Below are 21,384 nucleotides of genomic sequence, written 5' to 3'. Positions count from 1 at the left end.
CTATGGTTATTTCAGGTGTTTTTCTTCTTAAGTGCCATAAAAAACACTATCAATGGGACAAGCTACTTTGTTGGATATTGGGAATGGAGAATAAGCATGTGGTTTTACCATCACCACATTACCTAAAGAGAATCTCAGAAAATTAATTGTATACAGAAAATCTACATGGATCTCTTCACAGCCTCATAACTATGTGGCTACAGGAGCTGAAAAGCCCTATGAAAAAAATCTGGTGGAATTCAGAACTCAGCAATAACTAAGAGATCACCATATCCATTCTGACCTGCTCCTACCTGGACTATAGCATTAGCCTCTTACCTGGATAACATGCTTCTGCTTGTGCAACAGTCTGTTCACACAGCAGCCACATTGATCCTATTACAACTTAAGTCAGCTCATGTCATTCCTCTGCTCAAAACTTTGTCACAGCTCCCTCCCTCTAACTTAGAATAAAAAATTCTTACAATGGCCCACAAGACCCTATACAGTTGGCCTTGCCCTGTTATTACCTTTTTGACATCTTCACCTACTCTTTCCCTTACCCCTCCATTCCCTCAGTGGCCTCAATGCTGTTCCTTGCTGAAAGGCCTTGTAGTGGCTATTCCTAATGCCTGGTACCCCTTTCCTCTGATGACTCCCTCCACTACTTCATGTCTTTGCTCAGCTATTACCCTCTCAAAGAGGCCTGACTACCCTATCTAAAATTCCGACTTGCACCCCTGCCCCACATACCTGATCCCTCATAGCATGATATAAAAATCAATGTTTTTCTGTTATGTTTATTGTTTATGGCCTGTCCCTCCATATGCTCCATGAGGGCAGGAACCTTTGTCAATTTTGTTCAGCAATTTACCCCAAGCAGTGTTTAGCACACAGGAGGTACTCAGTAAATATTTGTTGAATGAATGAGCAATACCTAAACTTCAATGACTATTCCCCATGTGCCAGCTATTACACTAAGTACCTTATGTCATTTCTTTTAGACTTCGGAATATGAGGGACCAATATTTTCCCCACCTCAAAGACGAAGAAACTGAGAGGTTAACTACTTCTGAAGTCACAAGCCTAATTGCAAGGAAGTACAGGCCTGTTTGACCCCCAAAGACTATCCATTTTGCATTAAAACATCTGGAAATGAATATGCAGAAAATGGATACTAGTCTGATGCCAACAGCTGAGGTCAAGACACAAAAATGTCCCCAAGGCAGATTTCTTTGGTAATGTCTTTTGAAACCATACCAGTGTGGGAAATGGAACAAGTTTTCAGTCCCCGTCAGTCTCTACTGTAATCAGACCCGCCAATGAAAGATGAGGGCTTCTGTGTTTAGTGGTCTCTATTTTTAGCACTGTTATCTTCTGTCTGAATTGGAACTGTTTTGAGCATTAGCATGTTCTTTGCAAACTATAATGGTAATTTCAGAAGAGGTTATTATCTGGGTAACAACTGAGGGGAGGAGATCAACATGACATGAGTGTAGGTGAATTTAATGTCAGGCGGAATGCCCCAGGCAAGTCACTCATGCCGCAGTTTTCTCATCCCCACACCCTGACTTCTACAGTCCCTTGTGAGTCACGATGTCTGATTCTAAGTGACAAGTTAAACAGTCTGAGAGGTTCCAGGTTTGGCATTCATGAATGCTCCTAGGATCAACTGTTCCCTACTCTCAATCAGTTATTTTGGTACTCAACGGCTTCTCCAGATGGAGGGCAAATAAAAGGATCTATAATGAAAAACTATACATTGATGCTTTAAGAAAAATACGGTGGCCAGAAGTCATGGGGAGTTTGCTGATTATAACTGTCACTGGGTACCCATGAAAAGGGTGGGGGGCTTGGGGTAGGAGGGGGGTTCAAATCATTATTCTACCACTTCTTAGTGCAATGGAGAAAAGTTATTTAATCGATTTGGTCTCTAATTTTCTCATTTTAAAAATACAGATATAATTTCTACCTCTCGGGGTTATTGTAAGGATACAATGGTATAGAGAATGCTGTGCTGATCTGCATATGGGCTGAATTTCAATCTGTTTAGAATCAAGAAATTAAATATCTACCATTACTACAGAGGGTTGAGGGACAACTCTAAATCCCTCCATCTTCCAAGAACTATGCTGTGTTGTCTCTGCTTTTTGAAAGTTATTCATTCCTACCATCAAGTATAACAAAATATTTCACTTATTATTGCCATCTTAATGTATGATCCACCTACTCAAAAGAAAGGAAAGAACGCTGATTCTCATAAACCACACTCCCTGTAAACATCTGCCTTATTTCATCCTAACTTCGTATAATAATTGACATCAAGAAAGGGATCCTCAAGCCACACAGTGGATTGTCTAATGTTTATATGTCAACTTTCCAGGGCAGTGGTTCTGACCTTTGTTGAGTCACAGGTTTCTCTGAGAGTCTGGTGAAAGCTACTGTCTTGGGGTGCCTGGGTGGCTCAGTCGGTTAGGCGTCTGCCTTTGGCTCAGGTCATTATCCTGGAGTCCCACACTGGGCTCCCTGCTCAGCGGGGAGTCTACTTCTCCCTCTGCCCAGCACCCCATTCATCCTCTCTCTCACTCTCACTCTCTCTCAAATAAATGAATAAAATCTTTTAAAAAAAAAAAGCTACCATCTTTCTCAGCTAAAACAAATTCTCAACTGTGCCTAATTTTGCACATAATTTCAGATCACCTAAGACCCTCCACTCATGGATAGAAGTTAAGAACCATTGCCCAATGGTAATTATGAATACCATTTCTCCTTTAACCTCTGATAGTATTTGTGGATTACTAGCATAAAACAATAATCTTGTGTCATTTTGTCTTCCTGAATTTCTTGAATTTAGGGTTTGTTTGTTTTTTCTCACTGTGACTAAGAATAAAGGCATTTAGAATAAGCCTTCCAGGATTTATTTTACAACCCTTGGCTCAGAATTCAATTGGTAACTGATCTGTGCTTACAACTACACTGACGCTGAACAGGCCATTGTTCTTAAGACCTACTGAGGTCAGCCAAGCCCTGAGCACATATAAATCTCCATAGTTTCCACTTTACTACCAGACATCTAACTACAAAGCAGAGACTAAAAATAGATCAAGCCTAGTGTTTACATACATTCCATGGAATTGCATTTCTAAACCTGGGGGTTTTAATCAACACTTTTCATAATCCAAAGAGACATATTTCATTTAGCAGGGAAAAGTTATTCCATTTATAGAGAGCAAAAACACAACCTAAAAGAATTATGAAGATTTTGAAATGTTCAAAGAATATTATCTGCACCTGTTATCTCTAGGTCTAAAAAAAGAAAAACTAAAATAACCCCAGGATTAGGTTGACTTTCTTTTCCTTTACATTGCATTACACAAAGGAAAAATATTGGTGTTTTCTTCCCTCTCTTGTTTCTAGGTCAACATTTCTAGGTCAACATGTTTCTACCAAGAAGTTTGAGTTCTTCAAACATTAAGCTATTAATGAATAGCTACCTACCTACCTACCTACCTACATAAATATAGACATCGCAAGAAAGAACACGATGTGAAGCTGAGTATAGAAAAATTATTACAGTTCCATTTCCTATAGAAACTTTACTATGTGAGGCTTTTTAAAGCTGAAATGACTAAGTCTTCCAAGGATAACACAGAGCAAATGTTTTCTTAACAAAATATAAAAATGCTCAAAGGTTTAATTACTAATGTTTAATATAATGTATCCCATTATAAATACGAATATTACACATGCGGTTAAAAGAAGATTTTGTTTAAAATTAAAATAATTGAACATAAGATTTAGCAATAGAGTTGAAGAAGTAAAGATCTCTTTAAAATACAAATTCATAAAACTCTAGATTCTACGGCCTTGGGGAAATGAAATAAGTACACAAGCAGTTACATTAACAACATCTTCTATAGACTCAGCACAGACAGTCCATGAAAATGGATCTTTAAAATGTAATCCTCCTCTATTAAAAGACAGCTGCTTTCCTAAACGAGGTTCTTAATGTTCTACGGAACATTCTTCAGAACAAAATGATGCTGTCACATACACATGGTGTTAATTCCTCCCAACTTTCCTTTGGAAGGCAGTTCATTTAAAGCAAGTGCTAAAAGAAATGAATTCACGTTAGTGACAATATTTCCATATTTACAGCCAACACCAAGTCCTGCTGAATATCCCATGAAAGTGAGATTGCAAAATGATCCTGCTCCATTTTAAATGGAATTTCATAACGTGGCCATCAGACATTCCAGGCAAACCCCAGCGGACTCTGGCTCTGTTACTGAACAGAGCAGAAGCTCCCAGGAGGTCCCTGTCATTGCCCAAGAAACAACAGGCACAGACCAGGTGCTACTTAAACTCAACAGGGATTCAGAAACTTCTGCTTCAGACATTATCCTCACTTCTATTCATACAAACCACTGCATTATTTCCTCTGTAACTTCTTTAACTCTCAGAAAGAAATGCTTTTCTAGTTGTCCTAACAGATATTTTGTGGACTTAAATTTTGTAAGACTTAAAATTATATCATGGATAACTAAAAAAATGCAATCTATGCCAGGTGCTTTGGAGAGGCGGACTGGAGGCAGCAGGTGGTTATTTACCATATATCCCAGAAATGTTTACATTTTCAAGTTCAGCAATTCCTTCTGTGGACTATAGATAGATTTTTAATAAAATCACATGAATCTTGCAAGTGTTTTTTAATCCCCATGAAACATTTCATTCTGGATATCAAGAAAATAAAAACTGGCTTGGGCGGAGAAAGTAAGCATCTGCCCAGCATTCATCAGGCTGGAACAACAGACACAGAAGCCAACTGCAAAGTTCACAGGAAACATCTCTCCTGGGGACACTGCTGCTAAAAAGAGTTGTGGTAACCTCCTTCTTTGAGTGACTACAGACTCAATGAGAAACTTTCTTCTTTAATATCCAAGATTATCAATACGTTTGCTGTTTGAAATTTTATCAGTAAGAATGAGACATTGCAGTCTTGCCTGGATGACCCCAGTTGCTGTTGACACAGACAAGCAGTCTCAGTTCCCAACCCAGGTGCTGAGCTCCACATAAAGGGCTTCTGGATAAAACAGTCCTCATTTATCTCAACTTCACTGTTTCCGATAGAAACAGGACCCTGGGTTTGCTTTGCAGAGCAGACTGCATGTAAACTCCGCTCTTCCTAGAATCCTAATACAGTAACTCTCTTTTCCTCTGCTGTGCGGTCTCCCTCCCTGCAATGGGTTGATAAATCTACTTTTATCAGAACACAGGTTTGTTCCCAGTATTCTTAGGCTGACTGAGATAGGTGTGTGGTTCTACAAAATGCTCTAGCTAAAGAAAATATCTGCTGCCTGCCTGAACAATGGCTCAGAATTCTAATACTTGCTCTCAGATATCGAAAAAGTAGATCACTTATCTGCTGCAGTTTGGGTGCCTGTGACCTGTGAATTTTAAATTCTATACTGGCTTCTCATCTAAGTAGACACATTCTGAGGTCCAGGAAACCTGCTGTGAGCATTGAAATGATATTTTCTGGCTCTGCTGCTACTGAATGTTGAAATCAATCTGTGGCAAAACTTCTCTGCTTCTAGCAATATCACAGCCAGCAATGCAAGCAAGATATGCCGGTGTAATTATGAAGCTCTTTGTGAAACTCAAAAGGTAAAGGGAAACAGGTACACCTAAGTCCCAGGTCTCTCAAATACATGGCCTCACTCCACACCTGATTTTTTTTTAAAGATTTTATTTATTTATTTGAGAGAAAGAGAGAGGGAGAGGGAAAGGGAATGAAGAGAGAAGCACAGGAGAAGGACAAGCAGACTGTGCTGAGTACAGAGCCTTACATGGGGCTTGATCTCAAGACCCTGAGATCATGACCTGAGCCAAAACCAAGAGTCGGACGCTTAACAACTGAGCCACCCAGGCACCACACTCCACACCTGATTTAAACACAGGGCTGCCAGACCAAAAAGAAGGGAAAACATGATATAGGACGGTTATTTGGAGAGTGTGCCTTTGAGCTAAGGTAGGAAGGCTGCTTTTGACATACCCGTGGGAGTAGCCATAATCGTAGGCTGAGGCTGTCTTCCGACTGGCTGCGAATGCATGGGTGGATTCAGTGGCCCGGGAGGCCTGCTGCTGGTACGAGGCAGTGGACGCCTGGCTGAAGGCCTCGGATTCCTGGCGGTGAGCAGCAGAGGAGCGGCTGCTGTAGGCTGCTGAGCCGTGGGTGTAGATGGCAGAACTTTTCTTCTCCTGCTGATACTGGCTCATGGTGGTGCGAAGGTCCCTGTTTCGGTAACTGCTGTCATAGTGTTGGTGGAGCTTCTGATAATAGGACAGAGACATGGTGTGCCCTGGAGAGAACCAGGAGACCTACAAGAAAGCAGCAACTTTTGAGTGAAATAGGAAGAAACAAGGCATCTAAATCAATATGCAAAAATACTCTTATCTTTCCCAAAGAGCAAATGGAAAAGGATGTGAAGGTTAGCTTAACTGGTTACTCAACAAACTTTCTACTTCATAGCCCACATAAGCCCCGTCCTGCCACTGGGCCATGTTCTTGTGTGGGTTTGGTTTTTTGGTTTTTGTTTTAATATCTAGGAGGTCTTTACAAAGTTTCCCTACCCTAGCTATTGTGTTTTTTCCTCAGACCTTTCATAATATGTATTTCAAATTTTCTGGCATTTCATCCTGATGAGGGCTTCATCTGGGAGAATCTGTAATGATGGAGAGTCTGTGTACAGTCAGTGTGGTTTTCATTCAACAAATAATTACTGAGCACCTACTATGAGCCTGGTACTGTTCCAGCACAAGAAATACAGAGATGAACAAAACACACAAAATCCTTGCTCTGATAACCTTAGCTAGAACTTTACATTCTATTGCAGGAGATAGCCAATAGAGAAAATAAGTAAAATGCAAGGTATAACAGAATGGGCTAAATGCTACAGAGAAAAATAAAAGAAGAAAGGGAGCTGGGATGCAATTTTAAATAGCCTCATCAGGGATGGCTTCTGATTATGAGAATATTAGAAGAAGAGTGTCCTAGATGGAAGACCATTGCAAAGACACTAGGGTGTGTGCATGCCTGTTGTACTCCAGGCAGTGAAGTACAAATAGGCAGTGAAGATGCAAGGAATGAGCAGAGTACAGGGAGATGTATAGGAGACGATGTCAGGGGTGGGGGGACAGATAGTGTACGTGGGGTCCCACGAGCGACTGTCGGGACCTTGTCTTTCACCTTGAAAGGGCTGAAAAACCATCAGAAGGTTCCAAGCTGAGACTCACTCTTGCTGATGTATAAAGGATAGACTATTGAGGGACAAGAATGAAAGCCAGGCTCGTTCCGTTGGTGAAGTGTGTGACTCTTGATCTCAGGGTTGTGGGTTTGAGCCCAAAGTTGGGTGGACAGATTACTTAAAAATAAAAGCTTTAAAAAAAATTTTTAAGAGCACCTGGTTGGCTCAATTGGTTGAGCATCTGCCTTTGGCTCAGGTCCTGATCCTGGGGTCCTGGGATTGAGCCCCACATCCGGATTCCCGCTCAGCAGGGAGTTTGCTTATCCCTCTCACTCTGCCCCTCCCCCCCGTTCACACACTCTCTCTCTTTCTCTCTTGCTCTCTCTCTCTCAAATAAAGTCTTTTAAAAATTTTTTTTAGAAAAGAAGGCTGTTATGAACTGAGTTGTATTCCCCCAGATTCATATGTTGAAGTCCTAACCATCAGTACTTCAAAATGTAACTCTATTTGGAAATAGGGTCTTTGCAGAGAAAATGAGGCTAAAGTGAGATTATTAGGATGGGGCTTCATTTAATATGACTGGTGTCCCCATAGGAAGAGGAAATAGGACACAGACATGTACATATACAGAGGAAGACTATGTGAAGAGACAAGAAGATCATCTGTAAGCCAAGAAGAGAGGCCTCAGATAGAAACAACTTTGCCAACACCTTGATCGCAGATTTCTAGCCTCCAGAATTGTGAGAGGATACATTTCTGTTGTTTAAGGCACCCAGTCTGTGGTACTTTGTTAGGGCAGCCCTGGCAAATGAATGCAAAAGCCATTGCAATTGTCCAAGCTAAATATGACAGTGGTAGCAGTGGAAATGTGAGAAGTGATCAGACTCAGTACATGTTTTGAAGGTAGAACGAATAGCATTTGCTGAAAGTTCTAAATTAGGGTATGAAACAGAGAGAGGCGTCCTGAGGTTTTCCCCTGAGTAACTGGAAGACTGAAGCTGCTGTTAACTGAGATGGGCAGGAGTGTAAGAAAGCACAGTTAGGGGGCGCCTGGGTGGCTCAGTCGTTAAGCATCTGCCTTCCGCGCAGGTTGTGATCCCGGTGTTCTGGGATCGAGCCCCACATCAGGCTCCACCGCTGGTAGCCTACTTCTTCCTCTCCCACTCCCCCTGACTGTGTTCCCTCTCTCGCTGGCTGTCTCTCTCTCTGTCAAATAAATAAAATGTTAAAAAAAAAAATAAGAAAAAGAAAGCACAGTTAGGGATGAAAGAACGGGAGATAGGTTTGAGATATTTTTATAGTTGAGATACTTGCTAGATATCCAAGTGGAGATGTTAAATTGGATTCATGACTTTGGAGCACAGGGTAAAGGTCCAGAATGGACACCTACATTCAGCAGTCACTAATATATAGATGGTACATAAAGCTAAAAAATAGATGAGAATGATTGTCAATGGAAAAGGAAGTCCTAGGACTGAACGCTGGAGTTTGCTTAAATGGTTGACCCTTGAACAATGCAGGGGATGGAGGTGCCAACCCTACTCCCCACCCGCAGAGTCAAAAATCCACATGTAATCTTTGACTTACCCCCAAATTTCACTACCAATAGCCAACTGTTGACTAGAAGCCTTACTGATAACATAAACAGTGGATTAACACATATTTTGCACTTTATATGTATTTTATACTGTATTATTACAATAAAGTAACCTAGAGAAAAGAAAATATTAACAAATCAAAAAAGAAATACATTTACAGTACTGTACTATATTTATTTAAAAAATGGTGTGTAAGCGGGCCCATGCAGTTCAAACCCATGTTGTTCAAGGGCCAACTGTATTATCCTATAACGAGCTCTCTCAAATTTCACAAACACTTCAAAATGTATAGTGTCAAACCAAATTATTCGCTTCCTTAAAGAATCTGAAGCCTTCTAGTCTTCTTACATAAAGAAGTAAGAAAGTCAGTCATAGGGTAGCAGTTTGTATTGTGAACTTGAGCTAACAGTTCAACCAACAGTCAAAGGTAAGTTTGCTTAGCATATGGCGGGGGGGCTTCACATTGTATGAGCTTCTTGACTACTGTGTCCACTGACAGTAGTCTATCAGCCACATTGTTAACTTACCTGGATGAAGTCATAGTTTTATGAAAGCCCCTCCCCCAATTTTTAATGCTTTTGTGCATGTTCTGAAATGTTATTCTTAACATTTAAATCACATTTAAACATTTAAATAAACATAAGTAACACTTAAAAATTTAAATATTAAATTTTACAAGTAAAACTGGTTGTGAGATAATCAGTTTTCCAAATCCCCTCTTTTAAAATTCAGTTTGTATTCCCTAGAGAAGAAAATCCAGCAACTGCACTCCAGAAATATTTATCTTGGGGCTCATGGAAGATATCAGTCTACATGGCATTTCCCAAGAGGAAAAAAATAGCTACTAGCAAGCAACTTTGCTTCAACCCTTAAATAGATTGCTATCTTCTGTTCTAAAACATACAGAATAATTACCATATGTAATGAATAGTTATTAGATAAATCTTGGTAAAACAAAAGGATTAGAATATATTAATACAGAAATATGTTAAGCATTTATAAAGATAAGTTTCTTTAATGATACATAGTACATTGTAACATGGTAAATATTATTTAAATGGTGTTCAAATAAGTGATGAATGACCTTCCTATGTATTATGTTATAAGCTAAGTTCATATATGCTAATGTGACTTGAAATGCTGCCATTTTCCCAAAATGAAATCTTTAAATATCTTTCCCCAATTCTACTTTCCGCTTTATTTCTATTTTCCCCCAAATATATTTATTTTTAATAGTACTTCATATCACAGACACATACATAATATATTACAAGTAAACAGGGTCTGGCTTTAAGTCATCAGAGCTAGCTGTCACAGCTCTGACCTCTGGAATGAAGGTACAGCTACCTTCTCTTCATCAAGTAAGTGAGGATTATTATCCCCAACACATGACAGCGAGAGTATGCTGGGAAGAAAAGGTTTGGTTGTCTTCTGTTCCTTTAAGACCTGCATTTTCTTTCTGAACATACTTTGGGAATTTTGGAAGAAATACGAATTCCATAATTGTAATCCTGATATGATACTTTTGTATAGGCATTAGAGGCCAAAAGCTGATTAAAATCATTCACAGAAAATGTTAACTTTAGGATCATTCTGTGGGAATCTATGTTGCCACTGAAATATTACTTAACCATTTCCAGGTTACAAATATCATAACGTGGTCTTACACTTATCCACATAACATTGTCAGAACAAAATCACTGAACTGGAAAGTAGGGACTTCAGAGTTAATTTACCTCCTTTTGGTCTAATTTATAATCAGGGACTATTTCAGGCATGTGGAAGACAGAAAACATATTATATCCTGCCACCTCACCCATTCCAGATTTCAACCAAACCATTGAACTATAACTTGGAAAGAGTACTTGGACTCACACTCACAGTTCCACCTGAGACAGATATTATCCCCTTATGGTCCCAGGAATAGTAGCTTAACTTAAATAGTATAGTGTGGATGTGAGAGAAGAGCTATGCCAGCGAAGACTGGCACCCTGCTGCTCTTGTCTTCCTTCCCAGGGGCTCCCCTTCGCTAGTTTTCTGCTCTTCTGACTTCTCTCTGAGAAAACCACTGAACTCACGAGATAGAAACCACACACATGCAATGCTGTTAAGCACAGCAAACATCAAGTGCATTCTTCTGCCTCAATGTCACACTTACCCGTGTTCAAAGGAGTGATGGTGGTGGAAACGCTCCGATGTGGTTGTGGAGCTGGATGAGAGAATGAAAACCCACGTCAGTTGAATCCAAAAAAAAAAAAAAAAGTGAAGAGGCAGGGCTAAAGACAGGACCTGGGGGACCAGTTCAAAAATAATGCATGTGGTCAGGCAGTAGAATGTCAGAGCCACATAGCCAGCCTTTTATGGCCAAGAAGACAGACAAATATAGCAGCAAATGGGGAGGGTAGTCCTAATGAGAGGAAAAAAGAGGCACTCACAGGTAGCCACCTCAGTAATGTAATTACATTAATGCCAGTCAATGGGTCTGTCCTGATTAAAACAAATGCAGGATTTTTATTTGGCTATAGGAGCTATTTTCAATCTCTTTATCACTGGATATTTAAAAGTGTAATGGAAAAAGTAATTTGTGTTGAGAACTAAAAATAGGTGTAGTAATCTGATTCCCAAAATGGACTTCATGGAATTTTAATGCCAAGATATGGTTCTGGGTGTGCTGTTTGTAACACGTGTACAGTACGTTTAAAAGACACAAGGTGAAAAAAGAACTTGAGGCTCACTAAAGGCAAAACAAGTTAAAAATGGGTTACATGTGGTGGTAATTTTGGTCTGACAATACACAGTCACTGTTTCTTTCGTGTCAGGAAAGTTTTCAAAGTCGCAGCTTCTAGCTTGAGTATTTGAATCCCTTTTTTCATTAATTAAAGCCTTTGAGAAGCAACACGTTTTATCTTTCCTAAAGTCAGAGGAGGGTCAGTCTGTCTAACAAGAGATTCTCTTTCTTTGCTTTTCAGACTACGTAACAAAATAACAGGTGGTATAACTTGGAGATCAGAGCCTGCATTTTGGATGCAGGCCAGAGCTAGATTCCTGGCCATCGATGGCACTTAATTGCCATGCAACCTCAAGCAATTTATTTCTCCTTCCTAAGCTTCATTTTCCTTCTCTACAAAATAATATCCAAAGTATGGGAATGCCGTGGAGATTAAATGCAATAATGCACTTAACCTGGTGATTGCCACATAATACTCAGTGAACATCAACTATTATTACTGACAGAAATAATTTGAAAACTCATTGTTCAGATTATACATATTGAGCTGGTTGTTTATGTTCCGACATGACACTACCTCAACTGAATACAGATCACTTGTATCTATCAAAATATTGAACAGACCCAATATTATAGTCTACTTTACAATTACTTTCTTGGTGGTAACTACAGTTAACACTGAGACACTGTGAAGAGTACTTTATATACGTGACCTCACTTAATTCTTATGGTGCCCGGCAAGCTAGGTATGATTAGCTTCATTATACAGCCAAGGAAATCAGGGCTTTGAAAGGCAAAGTCATTTGCCAAAGATCACACAGCTGGTACGTGACAAATGCAATTCATTCAATCCATATTTGGACTCTGAATCCCATGCATTTTTGTCATGTATTGATGGATCCTCTAGTGACACTTCGTTTACAAGAAACTAAATACTTTGAAATGGGCTTCAAGCACAATTTAAGTCTCCATTCATAACCGACAGCAGCTTCTGAGCTATGTGAAGTGCATAAAAGAATGTATTCCTCTTAGTTCTGATGCCGTTTCCTGGTAAAATTCAACTTGGCATTTCTTCATCTACTTATACCTCCTGTGAGTGCGCACACGGACGTTTTAGCTATTTGGAATCCATATGAGAGTTTTGAAAGCTTCATGTTCCCCCAAGCACACATTTATTCTCTAAACATCCAATATAGAATGGTAGTGATTCTGAATTTTAGCCACCAGGAATTGGAATGGTTCCCAGTGAGCTGTTTCTATAGAGAACATGGTAAGTTGTTTCAAATCTTCTCAAAGCAGGAGAGAAGAAAAATAAACAAAAATAAGAGATATAAATCATCACAAAACTAGCTAATATTTAATAACTACTTGCTGTATGTCAGAAATCAATGCTGGGGCGCCTGGGTGGCGCAGTCGTTAAGCGTCTGCCTTTGGCTCAGGGCGTGATCCCAGCGTTCTAGGATCGAGCCCCACATCAGGCTCCTCCGCTAAGCCGGCTTCTTCCTCTCCCACTCCCCCTGCTTGTGTTCCCTCTCTCGCTAGCTGTCTCTGTCAAATAAATAAATAAAATCTTAAAAAAAAAAAAAAGAAAAAAAAATCAATGCTAACTGCTTTACAGTATCTTATTTGAACATCACATAAATATAAAAATATTTTATGGATTATGAAGTTGAGATTTAGAGAGGCTGATATTCTTAATATCAACAGATGATTTAAACTCAGTTTTGTTCTACTCAGAGCGCAGTCTCCTGTATATCATATTATATTGCCTTTCAACAATTGTGTGCGTGTGTGTGTGGAGAGAGAGAGAGAGCCAATAATGTCCATTAGAAGAACTGTTACTAAAGAATTTTAGTTTTATTTCTCTGTGTAACAGACAATTAGATCAATAAAATATTTACTGAACTTTGATCCGTGTTAAGAATACAATATTAGAGAAGTTCATACACACTTGGGGAAAAACTAAAATATTATCATTTATCACAGATACTCAGGATCCCAGTGAAAGTCAAGTAGTTTATTTCAAACAACTATGTAATAAGATTTGACAAAAAAGCATGAGCTAGACCCAGCTTAGTATACTAAGTGATCTTTCTGCTATAATATCATCTGGATTCAGCCTTTTCTAACAACATATTTATCTAAAATATAGCTATCCAATCACACATATACCATGGTGTACTGCATAATTAAACTAAAATTAAAGAAGAAAAATTTAGCTGGGCTCATAAAAATGAATTATTGTGATTCAATCATGATTCCCTTATAGATGAATAATCATTCTGTCAATTACTCCAATTTAATCATAATGCCCTTACAGATGCGTAATTATTCTGAAAACTTAATGGAATGCTAACCAACTGTTAATTTCAAATTTCCCAGGAAACCATCTAATGGAAAATACTTTTTAAAAAGCATTTAACTATAAAAGTCTGGAAATTTTAAAAAATACTTGCTTTCAGAATCATAGTTGTTTTTTTTTTTAAGTAACTTTAAAGTAGATACAGGGGCGCCTGTGTGGCTCAGTCAGTTAAGTATCTGACTCTTGGTTTCAGCTTAGGTCATGATCTCAGGGTCACAAGATAGAGCCCCATGTCAGGCTCCACACTCAGCATGGAGTCCGCTTGAGATTCTCTCCCTTCCCCTCTCTCCCTCGTTCCCCCTCTGCCCCCTCCCCTCTCCTTGCTTGTGTGCTCACTCTCTCTCTCTAAAATAAATAAATAAAATCTTTAAAAAAAATAAAGTAGATACATTCTCTCTTCAAATTAACTTCAGCAGTATTAATATTCTTGGGGTGCCTGGCTGGTTCAGTCAGCATGAGATTCTTGATCTTAGGGTTGTAAGTTTGAGCCCCGCGTTGGGTATAGACATTACTAAAAAAATTTCTTTAATTTAAAACTTAAAGAGTATTAATATTTTTATAAATGTGAAATGCTGAGTTTAACTAACAGTAGAGTATCCTAAAAGCCAAAATAAATATATAAATTATATTAGCCACCTAGTAATTTTCATTTTATAGTAGAAGAGGAAATAGTAGGAAATCATTAGTCTATGCACTAGGGAATAAACAAAGAAATATTCTGTAGGAATGCAATGAAAACAAAACAAAAACTAAATTCCAGCTGAAATCAAGAAATTTTTTTAAAGTTGCTGGTTGTAGTTATCAACTACAACACATGCATCCACAATATGGAAAAAAAAAGCATGTATTGAAAACCTACTATGTCAGGCACTATGCCATGCCTCAAGGCCCAGGGGTGACTAACTCATATCCCCAAAGTAGCCACCATGTAGTTGGGTAGACAGAGCTGGGTAGCTACTTAAAAATAATTATGGCATCATGGCATAAGGTGATATCTGCCATCTTACCCTGCATAGTTCTCCAGCTCTACTCCTTGCCACTTCCCTTCTTGCCTTGTGAAATTCCAACCACAGGTAATTGCTTGTACTTCCATAAACTTCAGGTTATCTACTGCGCCAGTTCCTTCACACCTGCTGTTCCTCTCTGTTCTGCTCTCCCCATCCCTGTCCAGCACATACACATTTCTTCACTTCCTTAACTCTCAGTCCTTTAAACCTTCATCTCCTAAGGCCATCTCTTCTGGAAGACTTTCCTAATTCCACTAGGATAGGAAGTCTATCAAACTCTATTTAATGCATGTGTTTGCTTTCTGTCTCCTGTACCATGAATTACTTGCAGGCAGGAGAGGAATCTTTTGTCTAAGTACTCCCAGTACCTAGCATAGCTCTTGGCACAAGATAGACATGAATAAATAATTGCTGAATAAAGAAAAGTGGGAAATGTGGTATAGAAAAAATCCTCAGAAGTAAAGGACTACTTAGAGGTGGAAACACATAAAAGCAAAGAGTCACAGTGGCCAACTATCCATTGACTGGCTGAGGGCAGGGGAACTGCTCAGGAGCTGGTGGATGGATTCTAGGAGCCGGCCAAGTCTCTAAGCCCAGAAGCCTACCTGTGCCTATAGTCCAGTCAAGGGAGCTTTAGGTGAGTATTAGAAAGCAAGACCCCAAAGCCCATTTTCTTTTCTTTTTTAAGATTCATTTATTTGAAAGAGAGAGAGAGAATGGGTAGAGGGGCAGAGGGAGAGAATCACAAGCAGGTCCCCTGCTGAGCGCAGAGCCTGATGCCAGCTCGATCTCATAACGCGTGAGATCATGACCCAAGCTGAAATCACAAGTTATGCTTAACTGACTGAGCCACCCAGGCACCCCCCCAAAGCCCATTTTCTAACATGATTTCTTTCTACCTATTTTTCTGTCTACTCATAGATGTCTAGAATGATACTCAGCCAATGTCAATAGTGACTCCCTCTTTTTTCCTTCTTCTTTTTTTTTATTTTTATAATTAGTGTCAAGAACTGTGAACATATACAATGGGATATTATTCAATATTAAAAAGGAATGAAATCCTGATACATGCTACAACATGGGTGAACCTTGATGTTATGCTAAGTTGAAATAAGTCAGACACAAAAGGACAAATATGCATGAGGTACCTGGGGTAGTCAAATTTACAGAGACAGAAAGTAGGATGGTGGTTACCAGAGCCTGGGGGGAGAGGGAATAGGGAGATAGTATTCAATGGGTAGAATTTCAATATGGGAAGATGCAAAAATTCTGGAGATGGAGAGTGGTGATACTTGCACAACAACGTGAATGAACTTGGAAAAATTAATAAAAGGAAAGCTCATTTAGAATGGAGTCAGAAGGCAGCAGGGGTTGAGGGGAGAGTTCTCATGCCCCACCTGAGGTCAACTGCAGACCCCACAGGAAGAGATGTACCCGCGCAAGCCATACTACTACTACTTTAGCTACTACTTTACTATCCCAGCAGGAGGAAGGAAGGTTTTCTTCCCCTGTAACAGCCCAGTCAATATGAAACTATCATACTTCAGCCAATGAAAAGCCAGTACACTTCAAATTTCCAGTTTACTCCAATGAACTTTTTTTAAAAGATTTTATTCATTTATTTATTTAAAGAGAGAGAGAGCAGCAGAGGGAGAGGGAGAAGCAGACTCTCCGCTGAGCAGGAAGCCCCATGCGGAACTAGACTCCAGGACCCTGGGATCATAACCTGAGCCGAAGGCAGACGCTTAACCAACTGAGCCACCCAGGCGCCCTCCAATGGACTTTTTGTTTATAACAGCCTCCCCAACTCCTTTTTCCTCTAGAAAAAAAACATTCCTCTTCTTGTTCTCTGGACTTGCCTACGGCGTTGCCATTGCTTGCTTGTCCCTAATTATAATTCTCTGCTATTCCTGGATAAACTCATTTTTGCTGGTAAAATAACCGGCAGTTTTAAGGTTAACATACTTAATGCCACTGAACTATATGCTTAGAAATGGTTAAGATGGTAAATTTTATGTCATGTATACTTTACTACACACACAAAAGAATGAAGGGTCAGGGACTTTATCCTACTCAAAAGCTAACAAAGTATCGTGGATGCTGACAAGACATGAGACTCCTAGGTCAGAGTCAAAGGACTTTATTACTCTCAGCAATGGCAGAGACCAGAGCAGGAGCGTATACTTCGCTGGTTTACTAACTCCCAATTCCCACAGGGAAAAATGAAAAGGGCCAGTGAAACCTGCACAAACACAGAAACTTTGAGCTTACAGAACCATATATTATATAACGAGCATTAAGCATGTTTGACCTCTGCTCCAGAGGCAGACGTATTCTTTATTACATTGGAAAGTAAGCATGCCTGCCTCTTTCCCTGGTGGGGGAGTCACTCTTTCTGTCTTCAAAGGCTGTTTACTACACAAACATCCCTGAAAAGATGGTCTAGAATAAATGGAAGCTGGGCCTTGCTTGCAAGATGTACAGAAACATGACAGACCCATGAAGAATAGTCTCCCAGCAATCAACATATATTATTTTTACAAAAACAATAACTTTTTTCTTCTTCTTCTTCTTTTTTTTTTTTTAGTGAGAACCAGGCTAAAGAGCAATGGATGTGAATCTCCAGTTTCCTTTTTTCTTTTTGACAGTTTTAGAGTAGTAGAATTTGGACACCACAGAATTCATCCATTTTAAGAGTAAGGTTCAATGAGCATTAGTAAATTTACATAGTCAGGCAACCATCATCAAAATCCAGTTTTAAAACACTTCTGTCACTGGAAAAAGTTCTGTTATGCCAGTTTGTTGTTAATCATTGGTCCCACCCACAATAACCACCGATCTGGCTTTCTGTCTCTATAGTTTAGACCTTCCTAGAAATTTCATACAAATGGAATCATATAATATGTAGTCCGTTATGCCTGGGTTTTTTCACTTAGCAAGATGTTTTTGAGATTCATCCATATTGTTGCAAGATTCAACAGCTTGTTTCTTTTTATTGCTGAGAAATATTTCACTGAAAGATAAACCATGTTTTGCTAATCCATTCATCAGTTAGCGGACTTTACATTGTGTCCAGTTTTGGACTATTGTGAATAATGCTATCTTGAATTTTTAAATGTATTTGTTCTCAGAGATAACAAATTTCAAAATGCTGACCAAAAAGTATTGATATCTAATGCTTATATAGTACTTACTATTTTCCAGGTAGTATCAGAAATGCTTTATATGTATTAACTTCTTTATTCCTCAGAACACTCTATAAGGTAGGTGCTATTATTATTATACCCTTTCACTAATGACAAAACTGAGGCACAGAAAAGTTCAGTAATTTGCTCGAGTACATACAACTAAAAAGTGTTAGATACTGTGGTAATTATTTCACAATATATGTAATTCAAGTTATTGTGCCGTACATTTTTTTTCTTTTTTTTTAAATTTATTTATTTATTGGAGAGAGAGAGAGAGAGAGAGCACAGCGCGCACACGAAAGAGAGAGAGACACAGAGAGGGGGCACATGAACGGGGGGAGGGGCAGAGGGAGAGGGAGAAGCAGACGCCCCACTCAGCAAGGAGCCCGATGTGGGACTCGATCCCAGGATCCTGGGATCATGACCTGAACTGAAGGCAGGCGCTCAACTGACTGGGTCACCCAGGGGCCCTTTTAATTAGGCTCCGTGCCCAGCATGGAGCTCAACACGGGGCTTGAACTCACAACACTGAGATCAAGACCTGAGCCGAGATCAAGTGTCGGATGCTTAACCAATCCCAGGTGATCCTATGCTGTATACTTTAAACTTCTACATTGCCGTATGTCAATTATATCTCATGAAACTGGGGGAAAAAGAGCTAGAGCGAGGATTCAAATTCAGATAACCCAGATCCAGAGTTCACCCACTTAACCAGTATACAGTACTTGCTCATATCTAAAACAATCCACTTGTGATAAAATTCTGTAACTTCTTCAATTCTTTTAATAATGTAGATACCAGTTTTACATTTGAGGCAGGCATATGTCTTCAAGTATTAATTTGGTTAAGTTCTTTGTTTCCTTCTCTTTCTCTCATATTCTAAGAGTCCCCTCCCCTTTCTTCCCCAGTCTGCACTGAAACAGAAACAAAGATACAAAAACAAAACAAACCTTCAGACTAAGCAAATTTCAGGTTCAAGCTTACAGAGCTAGCTTTTCCTATCCTGCTCACTAGGTAATACCAAGCCTAGAAAAGAAAAGGCAAAAGGCAGGGTAGCCACTAGAGCAGGAGAGCAAGGACCAACCGGAGGAATGGAGTAATCCTCAACCCAGAAGGCAAGTGGCCTTTGGAAGAAAGAACAAGGGAGTAGATAGAAAGACAAAGAATAATTTATCCTTAAAAACTGACGCTTAATTTTGAAGGCATTAAGCTAAATGAAATAAGCCAGTCACAAAGGACACATGTTGGAGGCACCAGGGTGACTCAAGTCAGTTAAATGTCCGACTCTTGATTTAGGCTCAGATCATGATCTCAGGGTTGTGAGACTGAGCCCTTTGTCAGGCTCCTCGCTGGGTGTGAAGCCTACTTGAGATTCTCTTTCTCCCTCTCTCTCTGCTCCCCTCCCCCCACCACTCTCGTGCACACATGCACACACACACACACACACACACACACGCTCTCTCAAAAAAACAAAACACCAAAGGACACATGTTGTGTGATTCTATTTACATAGGGTACTTTGGTCAAATTCATAGAGGCAGAAAGTAGAATGGTAGTTGCCATAGGCTAGGGCAGTGGGGTGGGGGAAATGGGGAGCTATTGTTTAACGGGTAGAAAGTTTCAGTTGGGAAGACGAAAAGTTCTGGAGATGGATGGTGGTGACGACTGCACAACAATGTGATTGTACTTAATGCCACTGAACTGTGCAACTTTAAAAATGGTTAAGACAGGGGCGCCTGGGTGGCACAGCGGTTAAGCGTCTGCCTTCGGCTCAGGGCGTGATCCTGGCGTTGTGGGATCGAGCCCCACATCAGGCTCTTCTGCTATGAGCCTGCTTCTTCCTCTCCCACTCCCCCTGCTTGTGTTCCCTCTCTCGCTGGCTGTCTCTATCTCTGTCAAATAAATAAATAAAATCTTTAAAAAAAAAAATAAATAAATAAATAAAAATGGTTAAGACAGTAAATTTTGTGTTATGTATATTTCATCACAATTTTAAAACATGACTTCTGATTCATCATTGTTCATCATGGACCACCCACAGTTCAGCAGCACTGGACATCAATAACCCCACTCCCCATAACAGAGATGGGGGATTCAGGGAACTTGGCCACCTTGGGTGGGAGGAGAGCATGAAGGGAGAACCATGCCCCTCCCAAGGAGGAACTCAACAGTCCCAGCTGGGAATCTCTTGGTGAGGATAGCAATAGATACACCAGGTGTGACTCTGGTTTTCATCAGTGTGTACACATGATGTTCTACCTGGCCCACAGATAGCTAATAACAATTAATGAATGCATTGTACTATTATACAATCATTTGTTACCTCATCTCTAAATATTGGACACATGGATGTTTTCAGTTATTCATCAGGACCAGAAGTCAGGGGTGCTTGGGTAGCTTAGTTGGTTATGCATCTGCCTTTGGCCCAGGTCATGATCCCCAGGTCCTGGGATTGAGCCCCATGTTGGGCTCCCTGCTCATTAGGGAGTCTACTTGTCCCTCTCCCTCTGCCCCTGCCTGCTGCTCATGCTCTCTCTCTCTTAAATAAATTAAAAAAAAAAAAAAAGAATAGAATTCAGGGTTAGAAATACCTTCATTTTCAACCCAGCTCTTTTATTACATCTATGTGAGTTTTTTTCAGGGTCCTTTTACCCTTCCTGGCTCTGTTTTTTCACAGTTCCCCCAAATGGTGTGGGACTGGAAGAGCAGTTCTCCTTCCTTGGTGCACATTGGAATAGCTAAGGAGTTTCTAAACTGCACTCAAGTTCAGACCATATTTCAGGACAATTATCTCAAAATCTCTGGGCATGGGACATGAGTGTTTCTAAAAACTCCTAAATGACTCTAATGTGCAGCCCAAAGGAAAAATAATCTCTTAGGTCTCTTTCCATTCTAAAATGATGAAAGCCTTTGAATTAAAAAGGGAGCTATAAATATTTTGCACAAATAGAGGTTTTCCTTTTCAATTACCTCCTTGGGAACTATTTCCCTAGAAAGGGACTATGAATTAAAGGGTATGTTTTGTGAAATTGCTATTTGGAATAATTAGGCTAATCTACAATGTCATGTACCAAATATGAATTTATTCTTTATTCATTGCCACATCAAATTGTAATGTATAATTTTAATTTATTAGCAAGTTTAACAGATGCAAAATATATCTCATAGCTATTTTTAAGTGTATTTAAAAGATTCTAAAAACTGGACATATTTTCAATGTTAGCTAACTATGTGGTTTTCATCTGTGTGAGCTATATTTTGACCTTTGCCATGGA

At 39.6% G+C, this 21,384-nt stretch overlaps 1 protein-coding gene across 3 annotated transcripts in view; it reads right to left on the bottom strand.

Annotated features, from left to right (window-relative positions):
• Positions 1–21,384, bottom strand: part of MYOM1 (myomesin 1) — a 162,688-nt gene that overhangs the window by 129,237 nt on the left and 12,067 nt on the right. For all 3 annotated transcript variants that reach the window (XM_034642225.1, XM_034642227.1, XM_034642226.1), the window contains exons 5-6: positions 10,983–11,033; positions 6,035–6,360 (exon numbers count right to left, since the gene is read on the bottom strand). In XM_034642225.1, the coding sequence (XP_034498116.1) occupies positions 6,035–6,333 (299 nt within the window). In that variant the 5' untranslated portion in view covers positions 6,334–6,360; positions 10,983–11,033. The remainder of the gene's footprint in view (positions 1–6,034; positions 6,361–10,982; positions 11,034–21,384) is intronic.

This window comes from Ailuropoda melanoleuca, chromosome 14, assembly GCF_002007445.2.
Source record: "Ailuropoda melanoleuca isolate Jingjing chromosome 14, ASM200744v2, whole genome shotgun sequence".
Taxonomy (NCBI): domain Eukaryota; kingdom Metazoa; phylum Chordata; class Mammalia; order Carnivora; family Ursidae; genus Ailuropoda; species Ailuropoda melanoleuca.
The sequence above is the reverse complement of the archived record's forward strand: the minus strand, read 5'-3'. Positions and strand labels throughout refer to the sequence as shown.